The sequence below is a fragment of the Dreissena polymorpha genome, chromosome 14, assembly GCF_020536995.1.
Source record: "Dreissena polymorpha isolate Duluth1 chromosome 14, UMN_Dpol_1.0, whole genome shotgun sequence".
NCBI classification, from domain to species: Eukaryota; Metazoa; Mollusca; class Bivalvia; order Myida; family Dreissenidae; genus Dreissena; species Dreissena polymorpha.
In genome coordinates this window covers 36,246,216-36,266,712 of record NC_068368.1, presented here as the reverse complement: position 1 = coordinate 36,266,712, position 20,497 = coordinate 36,246,216, and the positions used below count along the sequence as shown (strand labels likewise).

Sequence of the window (20,497 nt, the reverse complement as noted above, 5' to 3'; positions counted from 1 at the left end):
ATTCTCAGATGCATGTGCTTAAAGCAGAGCTCCAGATAAGGTTTTGTGAAATTCTTAACATTACTACCAGATTTTCAAAAATAATTCTTAACTCTGAAATTTTATTCTTAACGTAACTACTAAGTTGTGGAAAATAATTCTTAACCTTTCTAAATGACCTAAAAATAATTAATAATGGCTATTTTCATGCAAAAAATCAAAATAAACATACTAGCAACTTAACTTAAACGAGTTCAACAGTGTCTATTCAGTATTATACAATTTTATTTTTCAAATACCTTCATATGCCAAAACTGTGCTTAGATTGCATGCCTTCGATGATTTTTTACATATTTCACAATTAAAATGGGTCTCCCCTTCAATCTGTTCAACGATTAGCCACGGGAATTGTCCCTTCCACTCATTAATGTTTATTTTGTTTTAGTTTGGACCCGTCGTGTCGCGTTTTTTTTAGCTTATCCGACTGTTTCGGCAACTAACATACAACATCGTATAAGATCTTTTCTATAATGTCTTTCATAACATTCCACTTCGGCTCACTTTGCGTACAATATGTTAAAAGTGTGTTTTGCACGCTTTGCAGTTTTTTAGGAAGCTATCTGGGCGCCGCCATTGTTTTTTGACAGATAGACTGTACACGCCGCTTTTATTGGAAAAAAATGAGCTTTGTTAAACCAACCCGATAACCATTTTATATAAGCACCGAAAAGATCTTTAATACACAAAAAAGATCTCAATAAAAAATCGATACGAACCGATGTAAAAATAATATTCGTAACTTGATTTTGTAATTCTTAATGGTACGACAAGATTTTAAAATAAATACGTAACGGACTTGAAAATAATTCGTAATTACGAAAACACGACCCTTATCTGGAGCTCTGCTTGAAGAGTATTCTCAGATGAACCTGTGTGGGCTTAATGCATGTGCTTTAGGAGTATTCTCAGATGAGCCTGTGTGGGCTTAATGCATGTGCTTTAAGAGTATTCTCAGATGAGCCTGTGTGGGCTTAATGCATGTGCTTTAAGAGTATTCTCAGATGAGCCTGTGTGGGCTTAATGCATGTGCTTTACGAGTATTCTCAGATGAGCCTGTGTGGGCTTAATGCATGTGCTTTAAGAGTATTCTCAGATGAGCCTGTGTGGGATTAGTGCATGTGCTTTAAGAGTATTCTCAAATGAGCCTGTGTGGGCTTAATGCATGTGCTTGAAGAGTATTCTCAAATGAGCCTGTGTTGTCTTAATGCATGTGCTTGGAGAGTATTCTCAGATGAGCCTGTGTGGGCTTAATGCATGTGCTTTAAGAGTATTCTCAGATGAGCCTGTGTGGGCTTAATGCATGTGCTTTAAGAGTATTCTCAGATGAGCCTGTGTGGGCTTAATGCATGTGCTTTAAGAGTATTCTCAGATGAGCCTGTGTGGGCTTAATGCATGTGCTTTACGAGTATTCTCAGATGAGCCTGTGTGGGCTTAATGCATGTGCTTTACGAGTATTCTCAGATGAGCCTGTGTGGGCTTAATGCATGTGCTTTAAGAGTATTCTCAGATGAGCCTGTGTGGGATTAGTGCATGTGCTTTAAGAGTATTCTCAAATGAGCCTGTGTGGGCTTAATGCATGTGCTTGAAGAGAATTCTCAAATGAGCCTGTGTTGTCTTAATGCATGTGCTTTAAGAGTATTCTAAGATGAGCCTATGTGGGCTTAATGCATGTGCTTTAAGAGTATTCTCAGATGGGCCTGTGTGGGCTTAATGCATGTGCTTTAAGAGTATTCTCAGATGAGCCTGTGTGGGCTTAATGCATGTGCTTTACGAGTATTCTCAGATGAGCCTGTGTTAGGGCTTAATGCATGTGCTTTAAGAGTATTCTCAGATAAGCCTGTGTGGGCTTAATGCATGTGCTTTAAGAGTATTCTCAGATGAGCCTGTGTGGGCTTAATGCATGTGCTTTAAGAGTATTCTCAGATGAGCCTGTGTGGGCTTAATGCATTAGCTTTAAGAGTATTCTCAGATGAGCCTGTGTGGGCTTAATGCATGTGCTTTAAGAGTATTCTCAGATGAGCCTGTGTGGGCTTAATGCATGTGCTTTAAGAGTATTCTCAGATGAGCCTGTGTGGGCTTAATGCATGTGCTTTTAGAGTATTCTCAGATGAGCCTGTGTGGGCTTAATGCATGTGCTTTAAGAGTATTCTCAGATGAGCCTGTGTGGGCTTAATGCATGTGCTTTAAGAGTATTCTCAGATGAGCCTGTGTGGGCTTAATGCATGTGCTTTAAGAGTATTCTCAGATGAGCCTGTGTGGGCTTAATGCATGTGCTTTAAGAGTATTCTCAGATGAGCCTGTGTGGGCTTAATACATGTGTTGAAGAGTATTCTCAGTTGAGCCTGTGTGGGCTTAATGCATGTGCTTTAAGAGTATTCTCAGATGAGCCTGTGTGGGCTTAATACATGTGTTGAAGAGTATTCTCAGTTGAGCCTGTGTGGGCTTAATACATGTGTTGAAGAGTATTCTCAGTTGAGCCTGTGTGGGCTTAATGCATGTGCTTTAAGAGTATTCTCAGATGAGCCTGTGTGGGCTTAATGCATGTGCTTTAAGAGTATTCTCAGATGAGCCTGTGTGGGCTTAATGCATGTGCTTTAAGAGTATTCTCAGATGAGCCTGTGTGGGCTTAATGCATGTGCTTTACGAGTATTCTCAGATGAGCCTGTGTGGGCTTAATGCATGTGCTTTACGAGTATTCTCAGATGAGCCTGTGTGGGCTTAATGCATGTGCTTAAAGAGTATTCTCAGATGAGCCTGTGTGGGATTAGTGCATGTGCTTTAAGAGTATTCTCAAATGAGCCTGTGTGGGCTTAATGCATGTGCTTGAAGAGAATTCTCAAATGAGCCTGTGTTGTCTTAATGCATGTGCTTTAAGAGTATTCTAAGATGAGCCTATGTGGGCTTAATGCATGTGCTTTAAGAGTATTCTCAGATGGGCCTGTGTGGTCTTAATGCATGTGCTTTAAGAGTATTCTCAGATGAGCCTGTGTGGGCTTAATGCATGTGCTTTACGAGTATTCTCAGATGAGCCCGTGTTAGGGCTTAATGCATGTGCTTTAAGAGTATTCTCAGATAAGCCTGTGTGGGCTTAATGCATGTGCTTTAAGAGTATTCTCAGATGAGCCTGTGTGGGCTTAATGCATGTGCTTTAAGAGTATTCTCAGATGAGCCTGTGTGGGCTTAATGCATTAGCTTTAAGAGTATTCTCAGATGAGCCTGTGTGGGCTTAATGCATGTGCTTTAAGAGTATTCTCAGATGAGCCTGTGTGGGCTTAATGCATGTGCTTTAAGAGTATTCTCAGATGAGCCTGTGTGGGCTTAATGCATGTGCTTTAAGAGTATTCTCAGATGAGCCTGTGTGGGCTTAATGCATGTGCTTTAAGAGTATTCTCAGATGAGCCTGTGTGGGCTTAATGCATGTGCTTTAAGAGTATTCTCAGATGAGCCTGTGTGGGCTTAATGCATGTGCTTTAAGAGTATTCTCAGATGAGCCTGTGTGGGCTTAATGCATGTGCTTTAAGAGTATTCTCAGATGAGCCTGTGTGGGCTTAATACATGTGTTGAAGAGTATTCTCAGTTGAGCCTGTGTGGGCTTAATGCATGTGCTTTAAGAGTATTCTCAGATGAGCCTGTGTGGGCTTAATACATGTGTTGAAGAGTATTCTCAGTTGAGCCTGTGTGGGCTTAATACATGTGTTGAAGAGTATTCTCAGTTGAGCCTGTGTGGGCTTAATGCATGTGCTTTAAGAGTATTCTCAGATGAGCCTGTGTGGGCTTAATGCATGTGTTGAAGAGTATTCTCAGTTGAGCCTGTGTGGGCTTAATACATGTGTTGAAGAGTATTCTCAGTTGAGCCTGTGTGGGCTTAATGCATGTGTTGAAGAGTATTCTCAGTTGAGCCTATACAATTTGCATAGGCTAATCAGGGACAACACGTTGGGCTAAGTGTATACACTAATAAGAGACTTTAAACATAAAGTTTCTTAAAGGCAGAAAGTGTAATTCCGGATAAGTCTGTGCAGACTATGTAGACTAATCTTGGATAACACTTTATGTGGATGCATTAACCGCAGATTCCCAGAGCTGGGCTCAAGTGATGTGATCCAGTTTCTAGAAATATAGCCAAGTGTGCAGTTTTATTTTCCTCTTATCCATTTTGTATATGCACAATGGCATTATTCTACTTTTTTTTCCAATATCCTCATAAAATGCCAGTTTTTTATTAAACCCATAAATTTAAGTTCCTTTGCATAAAATGCCCAAGGCTTTTTTAAGCGTACTCAGAGGTGTGTTTTTTCCGTGGATTTCTGCAGATCGGGTTGTTCCAGGCTAATTTCTGAGATTAATTTCTTTTGTGAAGTGAAAACCAAATTACTTATGGAACAAACAAATCTCACAAAATCTCTGAGACTCACACATTAGTGATTTTTTTTAAATGGGAATAGTTTGTAACAACAGTGGATATAAATCAGAAAGCAAAACCATTTTCTGAAATGGTTCGGAGGGTCAACTGTCCTGGTAAAGAAAATTGTATTTCATGTTGTTAGTTTAACACTGCGGCAGTGTAAACCATATTTCAAAGGTAAAGACATTGACCTCAAATGAAAGATTGCCGTCATTGTTTACAGGGATTGGATCAATTTAGTTTATTGTTTTGATCACTGTTTACCTTGCACAATAAAATAATTAATATGTTAAATGTTAAGTTAAAAATATTTTCATTAATAAATGTAGTTATGAAGTTTTAGAAGTTCTTAAATTATATGTCTGTTTTAAGGATTGTCATTGCGTAGTAAAATTCACTAGACTGCAACATTTTCCTCCCCTCGCACTTCAACTCAATCACACCTCGGGCTCTGAGTCTGTTTTCTGGGTAGAACCAGTACTTGGTGTTTTTGGGGAAGATCTAAAATACTCTCAATAACATTGGGGATCAAACCCATGATCTCTCTGTCGCTAGACGGACACCTTATCAATTACCACTCAGAGTTTGATTTGCTGATGATTCTGGAGAATTCACATGGAGCAATAAAAAAATGAATAAAATATCTTAAAAAACAACAACCTTATCACATGAAATACATAACATTACTCCCTTTCTTTACAGGCAGTTTCCAGATGTGTCACTACTGTTAAGAACACAGAACACCCTAAAACATGATTTACATGACATTATTTTCCATGTTTGTAGGACGTATCCATGTACTGATTTAAAGAGAAAAAATACAACAATATGAAATATGTAAGATTAGTATCAATGTTTAAAGTCAGTATCAGCTTGTGTCGCTTCTCTTTGAAGTATAACAGCATTCCCTTGTTTACAGGCAATATTACCATGTGCACTTTCTGTTTGGAAGTATAACATGGCAGTATCCAGGTTTGTACATTATTTGCCATGTTTACAGGCAGTATCCAGGATTTGCATTATTGTCAATGTTTACAGGCAGTATCCGGGTGTGCACATTATTTGCCTTGTTTACAAGCAGTATCTGGGTATGCACATTATTTGCGATGTTAACAAGGCGTATCTGGGGGGTGTACATTATTTGCCATGATTAAAAGCAGTATATAGGTGTGTACATTATTTGCCATGTTACAGGCAGTGTCAGGGGGTGTACATTATTTACAATGTTTACATGCAGTATCTGGGGTGTACATTATCTGCGAGGTTTATAGGCAGTATCTGAAGTGTACATTATTTGCCATGTTTACAAGCAGTATTTGGGTGTGTACATTATTTGCCATGTTTAAAGTCAGTATCCAGGGTGTACATTATTTGCCATGTTTACAGGCAGTATCCAGGGTGTACATTATTTGCCATGTTTACAGGCAGTATCCAGGGTGTACATTATTTGCCATGTTTAAAGTCAGTATCCAGGGTGTACATTATTTGCCATGTTTTAAGTCAGTGTCCAGGGTGTACATTATTTGCCATGTTTACAGGCAGTATCCAGGGAGTACTTTATTTGGCATGTTTAAAGTCAGTATCCAGGGTGTACATTATTTTCCATGTTTACAGGCAGTATCAGGGTGTGTCGCTACTGTCTGGAGGTGGTCCTTCAGTACGCTCAGAAGGCCGACCCCAACTCTGGAGTCACCCGGGAGTTGCTGGCGAGATACATGCATGCGGCGGAGAATGCCCTGTCACCTGAGGCAAAGAAGTCTACCACAGACCAGCAGCGGTCACTTTCTCTAAGGTAGTTTTTGCTCCATATAAGATCATATCTTATTTCACCATTCTTAAAATAAATGGATCCAGGGCACTTTATATTAGAAAACAAATTCTCCTTTTGTCTAATATTGGGAATTTCATTGTGTGGATTTTTGTTGGCAAAAATATTACATTTAAAATGAAAGAGTTGTTAACATTATATATAAAAAGGTTTAACTCATAGAGCTTGATAGTGAGATGAACTAGATGTTATCAATTTGTCATTCATTTTTTTAGGATGAAACATAAAAATGGTGAATTTCAGCTGATATTTGTCCTCTGCAAACAAACAGTGGTCAGTGCTTTGTGCTATCTATAAGAAGCTTAAATGTTTAATATAAACTTAAAAGGGCATATGGTATTTTCCATTAATTTTATTGACAATTGATTTTTGCTCTTAGAAAACCAGGCTTAGTATATTTGCGTGAGGTATGGTCCCCAATTAGTCTTTGAAGTTGGCATAGGCTTATCAGTGAGGACACTTTCGGCCTAGACTAGATTGTCCATTAGAAGAGGCTTCCTTTAAATAAAAAAATCCATTTAATTGGAAAGTTTTGACCCTGATTAGCCTGTGCGGACTACACAGGCTAATCTGAGACAACACTTGACGCATATGCATTATGCCCAGTTTTCCCAGAACAAGGTTAATATAATGAAGAAGTCCTCTTCAGATAAACTTTAGTCACGATCTCATTGTTGGGTCCTGCTCTATACTGGTAGCTGGAAAATTTGCTATATGTTTATTTTATTAATTGCTAATTGTTTAAACAGTAAGCATGGTTATTATACAAACAAAAAGTTGGTAGCTTTTTATGTCCCCCACCACTATAGTGGGGGACATATTGTTTTTGCCCTGTCTGTTGGTTGGTCTGTTGGTTGGTTTGCGGCAACTTTAACATTTTGCAATAACTTTTGCTATATTGAAGATAGCTACTTCATATTTGGCATGCATGTGTATCTCATGAAGCTGCACATTTTGAGTGGTGAAAGGTCAAGGTCATCCTTCAAGGTCAAAGGTCAAAAATACTAAGTCAAAGCGGCGCAGAAGGGGACATAGTGTTTCTGACAAACACATTTTTTGGAGGATCATATTTAATTGCATGCTTTCATCATCAAAACAAATTTCACGATTGTATTATAATCTTTTTTTTAAATATACATAAATAGGCTCTGTACTTCACACAAGAAAATTTTAAGTGCCTAATAATTTCCCGTTTTGTTTAACGTGGCTAGGGTTAACCTAAACTTGTGGGGATTGATCATAAAATCATTTCTATGTCCATTATCCCCCTATGTCTGATTCAAGTCATAGGGCATCAGTCAGTTTAATCCACAAGTATGTGCATTTAGTACTGGCTAAGTAGCTTTCACCGTGCGAGGAGGCTAATTAAATGTGATAATAGAACTGAAATTCTGTTTAAAATGGCAAAATATTAAAATCAACAAACAAACCAAACGGTTATAAGCATAAATTGAAAATGAGCCTAACACAGGGCATAAAGGGCTTAATGCATGTGCGGAAAGTTTAGCCCCATATGAGCGTGTGCAGTCTGCACAGGCTTATCAGGGCAACATTTTCAGCTTTTATGGCATTTTTCTTTTCAAGGGAGTCTCTCTCGTAAATGAAAGTCCAATTTGAGCAGAAAGTGTCGTTGCTGATTGGTCTGTACAGACTGCACAGGCTGCACAGGCTAATCTTGGTAGACAATAATCACACATGCATTAAGCCCTGCTTTCCCAAAGCATGTCTCATATGCATTAGTCTATAGCTGCTTTCTGTGATCTTGTTTAAGGTCACCCAGTGAGGCAGAGATCAGCGCAGGGAGTGCTGCGCCCTTTGATCTCACTCCACAGTCGGAGTTCGTCATGTCAGACAACTTCCCCAGTGACAGGATGATCCTGCTGAAGGTATGGGGGCTGTTGACTACTATCACAATAAGAAGGTGGCATGTTTTGAGAGTAGGGTATGAGAATTTGTGGAGTATGATGGCGAGTATGATAGAAGTCTCCATATCTCAATAATTATAATAAAAGAATTATAATATTTGTTATTATTATTGTTAATAATATTATTATTATTGTTATTATAACTAATTTAATATCAGTTTAGCTATTACATATGTACATTAAGTCTAGGTTTTCTGCTCTGTAAACTTAAATTAAAACATTTTTATTACAGCTTAAATCTATAAAGAAAAGGCATCCTATCATGTTGGGTATTTATAATAATGGTGATAATATAAATATGTTACTGTTTCCTTTGCTTTCAATTCGTTGAAAGAAATTTGGAGAGAAATTGATTAGCACAAGTAATATTGGTGTTATTTAACTGTTTTCATACAATAATTGTTGCCCTTTTTTCAACATTTCCATGACAACTTTTTAAGAAGTTTTGTATGCCTTTGTTCATTACTGAACTAGTTTAAATGATCATTTAACCCTTTCCCACTCAGAGGCAAAGTGAAAATGGCTATGTGCAAACAGCATAAAACCAGAACAGCCTGCGAGTAAGTCGCAGTCTGCTCAGGTTTTATGCTGTTTGCTGCTCATCAGTATCTAAGGGTTGGAAATGAAGCCTTTAAAATGAAAAACTAGTAAGAAAGATCTTAAATTAAATTTAACTTTCTATGGGACTTCAAATGCGTAAAAATACGAATCTTAGTGGTAAAGGGGTAAGACTCTTCATGATCATAAGCATCTATAATATCATACATGTTTGAAAAGTAGCCTTTTTCAACCTGAAAATAGAAGTTTTTATGGACCTAAAGCAAAGTAATAATATATTCTATATATAAAAAAATGAGAATTTTTCTGGGAAAACTGGGTTTAATGTACTTGCGCAAAGTCAGCAGTCTGCGCAGGCCAATCAGGGATGACAAAGTCAGCAGTCTGCACAGGTCAATCAGGGATGACAAAGTCAGCAGTCTGCACAGGCCAATCAGGGATGACAAAGTCAGCAGTCTGCACAGGTCAATCAGGGATGACAAAGTCAGCAGTCTGCACAGGCCAATCAGGGATGACAAAGTCAGCAGTCTGCACAGGCCAATCAGGGACGACAAAGTCAGCAGTCTGCACAGGCCAATCAGGGATGACAAAGTCAGCAGTCTGCACAGGCCAATCAGGGATGACAAAGTCAGCAGTCTGCACAGGCCAATCAGGGATGACAAAGTCAGCAGTCTGCACAGGCCAATCAGGGATGACAAAGTCAGCAGTCTGCACAGGTCAATCAGGGATGACAAAGTCAGCAGTCTGCACAGGCCAATCAGGGATGACAAAGTCAGCAGTCTGCACAGGCCAATCAGGGATGACAAAGTCAGCAGTCTGCACAGGCCAATCAGGGATGACAAAGTCAGCAGTCTGCACAGGCCAATCAGGGACGACAAAGTCAGCAGTCTGCACAGGTCAATCAGGGACAACAAAGTCAGCAGTCTGCACAGGCCAATCAGGGACAACAAAGTCAGCAGTCTGCACAGGCCAATCAGGGATGACACTTTCTGTCAAACCTTGATGCTGGTTATAAATAGACTTATTTTAAACAAAAAAAATCATAAAAGTGGAAAGTTTCCCTGATTAGCCTGTGCAGACTCTCGACTTAACTCAAATGTATCAAGCCAAGTTTCCTGGCACTTATCTCATATACAGACAATAAAAGAGAACTTTCTGCAGACAGGATACTGCAAGGCTGAACACAACGTTACTCAGATGATGACACTGTGATGTGTTACTCAGATGATGATACTGTGATGATTTCACTTTAAATACTTAAGATAATCAAAGATAAAAACAAGCTGGGATTCTGTTGAAAAGGATCGATTACTATGTTACAAATGCTAGTGTAACTATATGAATATTTATCTGAGAGAGTGCCTCTGCCATTAACAATATTGACCATGAGGGTGCCACACATTTACATTAATTCCTTGTAATCATTGTGTAAAACTTCAGTATAGATTATTCAAAGTTATACCTTATGTACACATAATTAAGATAAATATAATTAGTTTAAACCTATTTATTTTAGATTGATTGCATCGAAAGCCTAAGGCTTATATAAACGCTCTCGAGTTCTTTTCCTGGGCCTAGAACCAGTACTTGGTGTCTTTGGGGGAGATTTAAAGAACGCTCCCATGGTGGGGATCGAACCCGTGACCTCCCAGTCGCTAGGCGGACATCATATCCATATAACCACCGCGACCTTTCGCAATATAATTGTGTGAATAATTTAAATGAAATATTTAATTACGTTAAATTTCTATGAAACTTATTGTTGATAAGTTTTGTGTTGTATTCAAATATTCAAACAGCATTCATGGGGTTTTCTATAGCCAAAGTATGACAATTATTCTATGTTTGAATGTCATGCAGTCAAGATAATTGATAAGTATTTTTGAAACAAGTGTTTATGTTCTTTGTTAATTTGACCATTCAAAAAAAGGTTGAAGGTTAACACAAAAACAAACAGAATAGCCTTACCTTACATTGTCTTTTTATATTACATAACTAGTATTGAATCTCCAGGACAGCCAACAGCTGCGCAGTCTCTGGATGATGATGACTGACCCAGAAACTGGACTTGAATTTCAAAACTTCAGAGTCAGACTGCGTAACCTTCATAACTGTATCCATGGCAACCGCATTGTGGACTGGTTGTTGAAGCATGACAAAGTGTCTGACAGGTCAGTTACTGGAAGTCTATGTGTTTTTATAATAAGTTAAAGGGACACTCTAAGTTTGGTGTTGAGATTTTGTATACTCCAGAAATGGTACTTAAAACAAGAATATGTAAAATCTCTCAGAAGTTTGCATTTGTTGTGTTTTGTTGTGTTTTGTTGCGCCAGTTTGGCTGCAAAAGATAATTATACAGATATTAATGTATAACTTGCAAAGTGGTGGATGATATGAGCTGCATTCTGAGAAAACTGGGCTTAATGCATGTGCTTAAAGGGTCGTCCAAGATTAGCCTGTGCAGTCCGCACAGTCTTATCAGGGATGACACTTTACACTTTTATGACATTTTTCATTAGGATGAAGTCTCTTCTTAGCAAAAATCCAATTCAGGCGGAAAGTGTCGTCCCTGATGAGCCTGTGAGGACTGCACAGGCTAATCTGGGACAACACTTTACACACATGCATTATGCCCAGTTTTCTCAGAACACGACTCATATATTGATAAGCTGCTGTTTGCTTGTTGATTTGTGTGTGTATGTTTCCAGTACGGCTCTACTATGTATAATGTGATTTCAAGAGACAGGACTCACCATGACATATTGAATACATAACTGTGTTGCTGACTTTCTGTATTCTATCATCTACACCATTTGTACATGTCATATAAACACTATTATCGGGAGAATTTTTCTGGAAAATTGGGCTTAATGCATGTGTTTAGAGTAGGGTCCCAGATTGGCGTGTGCAGTCCGCACAGGCTTATCAGAAACAATACTTTCCACCTTTAACTGGATTCTCTCTTCTTTTATAAATACTTCTTTTAAAGGAAGAAAAACACACAAGCAGAAACTGTTGTTTCTGATTAGCCTATGTGGACTGCACACGATAATCTGGGACCGCTCTTAACGCACAAGCAATAACCCCAGTTTTCTCAGAACAAGGCTCACTGTTACTAACAAGTCTCAGACGATTACAATCAGCCAGGCACTAATAGATGCAGCGTTTCACCGTTACATGTCAGAATTACAGTTTTTATACGCTATAATTATTGTTATTTACAGGTCTCAGGCCATAGCCATTGGCCAAGCACAGATAGAAGCCGCATTTCTAAGCCACGTGTCAGATGAACACTAGTACTGTTATTCTCAGGTCTCAGGCGCTTGCAATCGGCCAAGTACTCAGACGATTGCAATAAGCCAAGAACTGATAGATGCTATGTTTCTCAGCCCCGTGCCATATTAATACTATTATTGTTGTCCCCTACCGGTGAAACCGGAGGGGACTTATGGTTTGCGCTCTGTGTGTCAGTCAGTCTGTCTGTCTGTCCGTCACATTTTTCTGGATCCTGCATTAACTTAAAAAGTTCTTCATGTTTTTTCATGAAACTTGCAACATGGATTGATGGCAATATGGACATTATGCACGTTATTTCATTTTGTTCCTACATCAAAAATTTTGTTTGCTATGGCAACATAAAAAAAAATAATCTAAAAATGGTGGAATTTCTGACAATTGTGGAGCCGGTAGGGGACCATATTGCTTGACAATAGCCTTGCTATTTACAGATCTCCAGCAATTGCTATCGGCCAAGCACTGATAGATGCCTTATTAATCAAGCACATGTCATATATACACTATTACTGTTATTCACAGGTCTCAGGCGATTGCTATTGGCCAAGCACTGATAGATGCCGCCTTTCTCAGCCCCCTGCAGTCCCCTGCAATGCCTTTCAGGGATGACTACACCCTCTTCAGACCAACAGAAGTAAGGCACACACATTTTTTTCTCAGTTGTGTTTTGTATAGAAGAATGCTTGTTTTGGTTTAGCTCAGTTGTTTGGTGCTTAGAAAGATCTTTACTTTGCCTAGAATAGTTTAAACACTTCCCCAGCAAAAGTTTAAATAATTATTTCCTTTTAGCAAAACTTACAAATATAAACATGATGTTTAAAAAATGACAGACACTAATATCCACATGCTATTTGAAATATCACACAAAATATACACATGCTTTTTTTAAATATCACAAACAATACCACATACTATTGATATATAACAAAAAATATCCTAATGCTCTTTGTAATTCCGAACAATACCATGTGCACTTTGAAATATGAAAACAAATCTATGTGATCTCTAAAATATTATAAACAATACCACATGCATTTTGATAAATCACAAACAGTATCCACATACTCTTTGAAATATCACAAACAATACTACATGCATTTTGATATATCACAAACAATATCCACATACTCTTTGAAATATCACAAACAATACCACGTGCTCTTTGAAATTTCACAAACAATATCCTTATGTTCTAAGAAATGCTACAAACAATACCTTGTGCTTTTGAAATTGGAAAGAAAATGTTTACATGCTCTTTGAAATATATTAAACAATAGTAAACTTTCTTTGAAATATCACAATCAATACCACATGTTTTTTTTAATGTCACAAACAATATATACATGCTCTTTGAAATATTGAAAAATCTATTCACATGGTCTTTGAAATATTACAAAAAACATGCATTTTGAATATCACAAAACAGTGCACATTCTCTTTGAACTATCGCATATGATGATTGAAATATCTAAATATCCTCATGCTTTTTGAAATATTACAAACAATACTGATGATCTGTGAAATATCACACAAAAAATTAACATGCTCTTTAAAATATCACAAACAATATCCACATGCTCTGCATAATATGAGAAACAAAATCTCAATGCTCTTTAACAAAAGCACAAACAATATCCACATGCTTTTTTACTGAGCAGAAAGCATTCATTTTTCTCCACTTACATATAAGGCACATGCCCCATTTTTGCATGAAGCAGCTTGTATTTGCCATCACAAATCATCATTCTCTTATTTGCCTTATGTTCTACAGGTCTTGACATCGGACACCGTCTCCCTTAGCAACAGTCAGCTTGAGGACAGCCTTACAGAGGACAGCGCCCCTCTGTGGTTCCAGCAGATACAGTCCACCGCACACAATGCAGGTCAGTGACACAAGTGTTACAAGGTGGGGGGTTATAGTCATTGTGTTCTTTAGTACTTTTGTATAACATTCTTCAAGAAATTATTGTCTGTCTTGCGGTCGTGATAGTCAAACTAACATTTGAACCTGCATACTTACTGAAAAGGTTGGTCTTTTTGAAAGGCAAAAATTTAACTTGTTTACCTGTGCATGTTTGTTAAGATTTATCTCTTTTTATTTTTAAGCCAGATGTGCATAAACCGTAATTAAAATCATTGAAAGCCTCAAATTTGCTTAAAATGACATATTATCTTAAACTGCTTAGTGGTTTTTCACAAAACTTATGAGGAATGATCCTGTGGGGACCCTCTTTCAAAGTTGGTTAAATATTTCTGGTGTGCTGCATATGCAGATGATATGCAGGGGCTTTATAAAAAAATGACTTTGAAAGTGGAATTTAAAAAAATATATATTCTCAGTTGAAATGTTCAGAGGTTTAATAGTCGATGTATAAGATTGTGTAGTGTTCTCATAAACGGCAAGGGTCAGGTGTTTACTATTTGGTGTGATACGTTTCCTTGTGGTCATCTAAGGAGATTGTTCAAATCATCCCCTTGGCGTGGAAACTTGCCACAACACAGATTCACATAATTATCCCCAGCCATAGGCGGATGGATATTGTTTTGGCGTTGTCTGTCCTTCCGTCTTTCTGTCCGTCCGAAGCCATATTGTTTTGGCGTTGTCCGTCCTTCCGTCTTTCCGTCCGTCTGGAGCAATATCTTGGAAGTGCTTTGGCAGATTTCATTGAAACGAGGTATGAGTATGTATATGGATAACAGGATTATGCATGTCAAATGGCATTGTACACCGTCAGTTAATAACAGTGTTATGGCCCTTTGTATCTTGAAAAAATGCTTTTTTTGTGTGACCCGAGCCATATCTTGGAAGTGCTTTGGCGGATTTCATGGAAACTTGGTATGAGTATATATATATAGGCCGTGTCGCGGCAAAACCTGTATTTGTGACAAAATTTCACATTTTTTGTTTTCTATGGATTGATAAAGACTGTTCTGTGCTTGTTATTATGATACCAAATTTATAGATATAGCCCCATTACTTACTGAGAAAATTTTTTATAAAGAAATAAAGAAATTATAGTAAAATAACTTAAAAAAATGAGTAAAAATCTCTGACCAAGCCCCACTTCAACCCCCATAACTTTTGACCTAGGGGTCAGATCAAAATTCCAAATAGTGCAGGGTCGCACATCTGCTAATAGCTACCATGTGTGTAAGTTTCAAGGTTCTAGTGCTTATAGTGTAGGAGGAGAAAGTGGCCAGGACGGACGGACGGAAGACGAAGATAATCACAATATCCCCACTTTTTCTCCGAAAAGCGTGGGGATAATAAGTTTGAGCAAACAGGTTATCGTAACAATATCTATGCCAAGTTTTCATCTGGGAAATGTGTGTCAATTTTTGCTGTTGATAGTTAGTTTGGTTTATAACTGTTTTCAACAGTATTGCAGTCATATCACAGCAGTCAATTTATCAACTCACACATTTTTTGGGTTGTCTGGTTTCACCCATACTTGGTGCACATACTTATGCCAATAACCGACAACTGCCTTACTTGAATCAGATTGAGTGAGGGAGAATGGGGACAACAACTGTATGACCAATCCTCTAACAAGCTATGTGGCTGAGCTAAGGATAAAATCCGCAATCCGAAAATTAATTCAGTAATTAGGCCTATCTGTTTTTACATATATTGCAGATAAAGGGTTAAAAGCCAATAAACACTCAAAATCAACGAATATTTTGTATAATATTTCTAAAAATAAAGTAAACACATACAAAATCAATGTTCCATAAAGCAATAGCCATAATTTCAATGCTAGATGGGAAATTCCGGCTACGATATCCGAACATTAACAAGTGTAGGGGAGATAGGATTTAGGCAGCTTCGAAAGCACGACATAGTTCTTATGAAATCTTCATTCTTTCAACGCTGTCTGAAACCAGTCTAGTGAGTGTAAAAATGAGTTTTTTAATCTGGTTAAATCTATATAACCACACAGCATCTAGCGTTGAAATGTTGGCTGTTGCTTAAGGGAACACTGATTTTGTATGGGTTAACTTTATTCTAAGAAATATTTTGCGATTTTGAGTATTTATGTTATTTGAAATATATTATTTAAACTCAGTTAAATACATTTATAACACAACATTAAAGTGTATTGTATATGCATTGTATATCGTTGCAGATCAAGTGTTTGGTGGTGTCACTGAGGAGGATATAAACAAGAGTGAGAATTACAGTAACTTGTCACATGATTCGAGCGGGGAGATTAAAGGTACCTAAAAGGATTTATTAGGCGAATTAAAATTTATTTGGCGACTGCCTTAAGGGATGGGAAAGTCCAGAGCCAGTATTTCCTAACCTCTTTAGAGGACTAAGGTTGTACTAATGTGATATTTCACATCATATTCTATTATATTAACCATTTAAACCATTATTATTCCCCAAACATTAATTGTTGTATATTTTATCAGTAGACGGATTTAAGAATTTAAACTACTAACAAATAATTATGTTCATAATTAACATAAAAGACTAAATAAATGTGAAAAACATTCATATCTTTTATAAACCACACCTAACCCACTCTTCCCACCGCCATTTATTGTGGACAATTATTAAAAAGAAATCAGAAAATGACCGGAGCACATTCTTTTTTTTTAAATCAAAAACAGCTGTTTTAGGAGAGATAGTGTTGTTTATTGCACTTAAAACTGTCTCGGTTGTAATGCAGTGATTTTTTTTGCCCATTTGTGAAAAGTACCTGTACCATCCCAATTGGGAAAATTGTGCGCGAAAACCCCTGAAATTGGGAAAATTCGAGTTGCCAAGTCTTCAATGGGAAATTAGTGAATTTATTTATTTTGCTGCAAATACTTTGAAATTGATAACTTAATGCTGTCAAGTTGGTAGGCTAACATATGTAAAGAAACTGTACAATTAACTGTAACTAAATCATTGACCAAGTTCTAGGCTTGTTTTCTACATTTTGTTGTAAAAAAATGTCCAGTAGAAAAGTATTTTTCATATTTTTTTATTAAAGTTTGTGTGATTGTTGGGTTTTACTTCTGATAAACATTTTTCAGTTGATGAGCGACATTTTGAGGAGCCTGTTGCCCAGCCTGTGTTGCCAAGTGATGTGGGAGCTGATCAGGATGGCCCAGATTCTATTTTTGGAACAGTTGCCGAGACGGAAAGGACCATGGCAACAGCTGAGGTCACAGGGTCATTCAGGACAATTGTACTGGACAGTGGAGACCCTTTGGTCATGGAAACGTTTGAAAAACTTCAGTAGGTAGATTTTTTACAGACATTATTTATGTTTAACTTGACAAGAACATTAACTTGACTTTTTAATGTTTTCTTTAGAATTGTTTTTATCACACAAAAATTGAAATGTATTATGGGTAACCTGGACTTCAGCCTTACATAGGATGAGTACCTAAGAACCAATTCATTCATAACATTCCCAACATTTGGCCTTACATTGAATTAATACATAAGAACCAATGCATGTAGGGGCGTAGCTGGGCATACATAAATACGCACGTGCTTACGTTGTTTGGAAAAAATACAAAACTAACGTTTTCGAAAAATGCAATAAAATGTGATGCCTAACCCACCTTAGGCATTTGTCTATGCGAGAGAAGTGTTTTCATATCACAAACACTTAAACTGTCTTTTTTTCGACTTCATAGAAAACACATGATTTAGCTACCATTTTCGAGGCCACGTTTCTTTTGGTGGTGACTATCCATAACATTATTATCAACTGCACTGTATCGTTGTTTTCTACTATGTATCCGAATGGATTGTTAACAAAGTGGGCGATTTTAAGAATGGCTGCTAATTTGATGTCGCCCCGTATAGAGGTGTTTTTGAAGGAAAATCAGACCAGCCAACATCCAGTACACTCGTTCTGCTTCAAATTTATGGCCACTATGGAGAAAATGACTCTCTGCCTTCGATTTTACGATGCAGAGAAAGCATGTCTCCGGTAGGAGTTCGTTGGGTTTGCCGAGTGCAAGTCTACCGTCCGCGAAGCTCGTGCTTGTGCCTTCATCGAGAACCTTCAAGCTCTTAAAGTAAACATTTAGAAAATGCGAGGCCAAGGTTATGATGGTGCGTCGAATATGTCCGGGAAGCAGAGGGGGTCCAGATTGGCATCCAAGCCATCGTAGCGAGAGCTGTATACACTCACTGCAAATCGCACTGGTTGAATCTTGCCATTATACACGCCTCCGACTAGATGGACGCTAAGAACATGATGGCAACTGTCCTTACAATAGCGTTCGCCTTTGACTACTCTGCCAAAAGGCTTTTGCGGTTCTATGAGAACTTGGAGACTGACGCCGTGGGCACAGAAGAGATAGGTAGGAGAGCAAAAATTGCAATGTCTTCTCGTTCTGCTCTGCATGACAGTATCAACAGCAACAGCGGAGAGGTCTTTTTGTACAATGAGACAAATAAAGACATACCTCCGTAGCACTATGGGAACGGAGCGCATGTCCGGTCTTGCCCTGTTGAATATACACCGAGAGTGAGAGATCAATCTGGAAGAGGTCGTTGACGTATTTGTCAGACAATAGAAGCGCCGTTTGGCCCTTTTATTTCGTGCGTAATGTAATGCGTGTCATACAGGAAACCTTGCATTAATAAGAATGTATACAGTTTACGTGTATTGTTTTTAAAAATATTTTGCTATATGTAGAGAATACAAGATGAGATGTAATTGACTAGAGTTATCGAGTAAATATGATAGACATGGTTGCTATCTATACGATGGATATTTTGCTTAATTATGTCTCTTTTATTTGTGTTTTTACAATACAAATAAAGCTTTAGTTACTGTCATCCAAAAGTGTTATTTCCTATGTTATACCATGCCATATCATGGTTTTATTTAGACATACATTAAATGATATACCCTGACAATTCTGGAATAAAAATCGTAAAGGAAAATCATGTTTTAAAATCGAAGACAAAAGGTATCATATCCGAGTTTATCACGCCATATTTTGCACTATAATATTGTCTGAAACCTCTCTAGAATGCACTACGGCTTCGTAGAGATAAAAAAAAGCCGGAGGAGCATGCCCCCGACCCCCCCTACCATACCTTTGCGTACACTGAAAAGCAGCCAAGCTACGCCCCTGGCATGCACCACATTTGGCATAAATTGGATGATTACGTTTGAAAAATTGGATGATTACGTTTGAATAAGTGCATTCACCTCATTTGGAATTACATAGGATTTGTACCTAGAGCAAATACATTCACAACATTTTGCAGTACATAGGATGAGTTCCTTAGAACTTATGTACTCGCAATGTTTGGCCTTACATTATATGAGTTCGTTAGTACCAATTTATTCACAACATTTGGCCTTACATAAAATGAGTACCTTAGAACCAATTAATTCATAACATTTGGCCTTAAATTATATGACTTCCTATGAACCAATTTATTCACAGCATTTTTTTTTAAAGAATTAGAACCTTAGAACAAATGCGTTAACATCATTCGGCATTTAATAAGAAGAGTACCTAACAAACAATTCATTCACAATATTTGGCCTTATTTGGCCTTACATAGGATGAGTACCTAAGAATCAATGCATTAATTACTCAGACTGTATACAGTTTCTAACATCCTCAAAACCATGAAGACAAAAAAAAACATGAAAATGTCTTTTCATCTTATTTCACTAGTCAGATAGGACTAAATAAGAGCAGGTTGAGTCAGTATTGGACTTTATTATATACCTGTTTAATGCTTTTAACAAAATACAGGTTGTATCAATCGTTGGAATAAAAAATCCCGTATTACGCAACTCGCTGTTTCCAATTCCGTATTACCATACTAGCCGGACTACTTCGACCCATTTAAGTCACATAACACGCACCGAAAATAGAAATATGTTTTATTACGAAATATATTACGTAGTACATCATGTGACGTCATTTCTGTGACAAAACACAATAGTTTTATCTAAACTATGTAAGGACATGTCGGACATGGTGTTTTTTAACAATAAACTATGTGTTAAAAACGTATTTTGGAGTGTGTGTTTATCATGCATAAATGCATATTTCGATAGGAATACAATAAAATGGTGTGGTTTAAATTAAGTATCGATAAAGACATGGAAGCTAGAAGTGGAAGTGCATATCGTTTAAAGTTTTTGTTATAAACATCGGATTAAAGTTGTCAACTTAATTGTTATAACCATTGGATTAACGATGGCATTAAGGTAAGCGTGTTGGAAACCTGTGTTTTCCCGGTTCGAATGTTTACACGTTAATTTACATAAACTGTTTTCATACGCATCTTAAATAAACTATGGCATACCGTTAAAATTAGTCATTGTTTTGTCAGTTTTGTTAAATTAAAAAATACATTTGTTAACTGTTTTCGTTAGTTGTTGTATATAATAAAAGGAATATTAAGCTAGTCAATTGTTCCAAGTGTTTGTATCACTCGTGGCTTGTGCTATTTCGCATCAC

At 37.4% G+C, this 20,497-nt stretch overlaps 1 protein-coding gene across 5 annotated transcripts in view; it reads left to right on the top strand.

Moving 5' to 3' along the window:
* The window catches only part of LOC127857552 (1-phosphatidylinositol 3-phosphate 5-kinase-like), a 128,292-nt gene that overhangs the window by 10,810 nt on the left and 96,985 nt on the right, over positions 1 to 20,497 (top strand). For all 5 annotated transcript variants that reach the window (XM_052393989.1, XM_052393986.1, XM_052393990.1 and 2 more), the window contains exons 6-12: positions 6,059 to 6,236; positions 8,044 to 8,158; positions 10,769 to 10,926; positions 12,572 to 12,683; positions 13,821 to 13,932; positions 16,177 to 16,266; positions 17,078 to 17,282. In XM_052393989.1, coding sequence (XP_052249949.1) covers positions 6,059 to 6,236; positions 8,044 to 8,158; positions 10,769 to 10,926; positions 12,572 to 12,683; positions 13,821 to 13,932; positions 16,177 to 16,266; positions 17,078 to 17,282 — 970 coding nt within the window. The remainder of the gene's footprint in view (positions 1 to 6,058; positions 6,237 to 8,043; positions 8,159 to 10,768; positions 10,927 to 12,571; positions 12,684 to 13,820; positions 13,933 to 16,176; positions 16,267 to 17,077; positions 17,283 to 20,497) is intronic.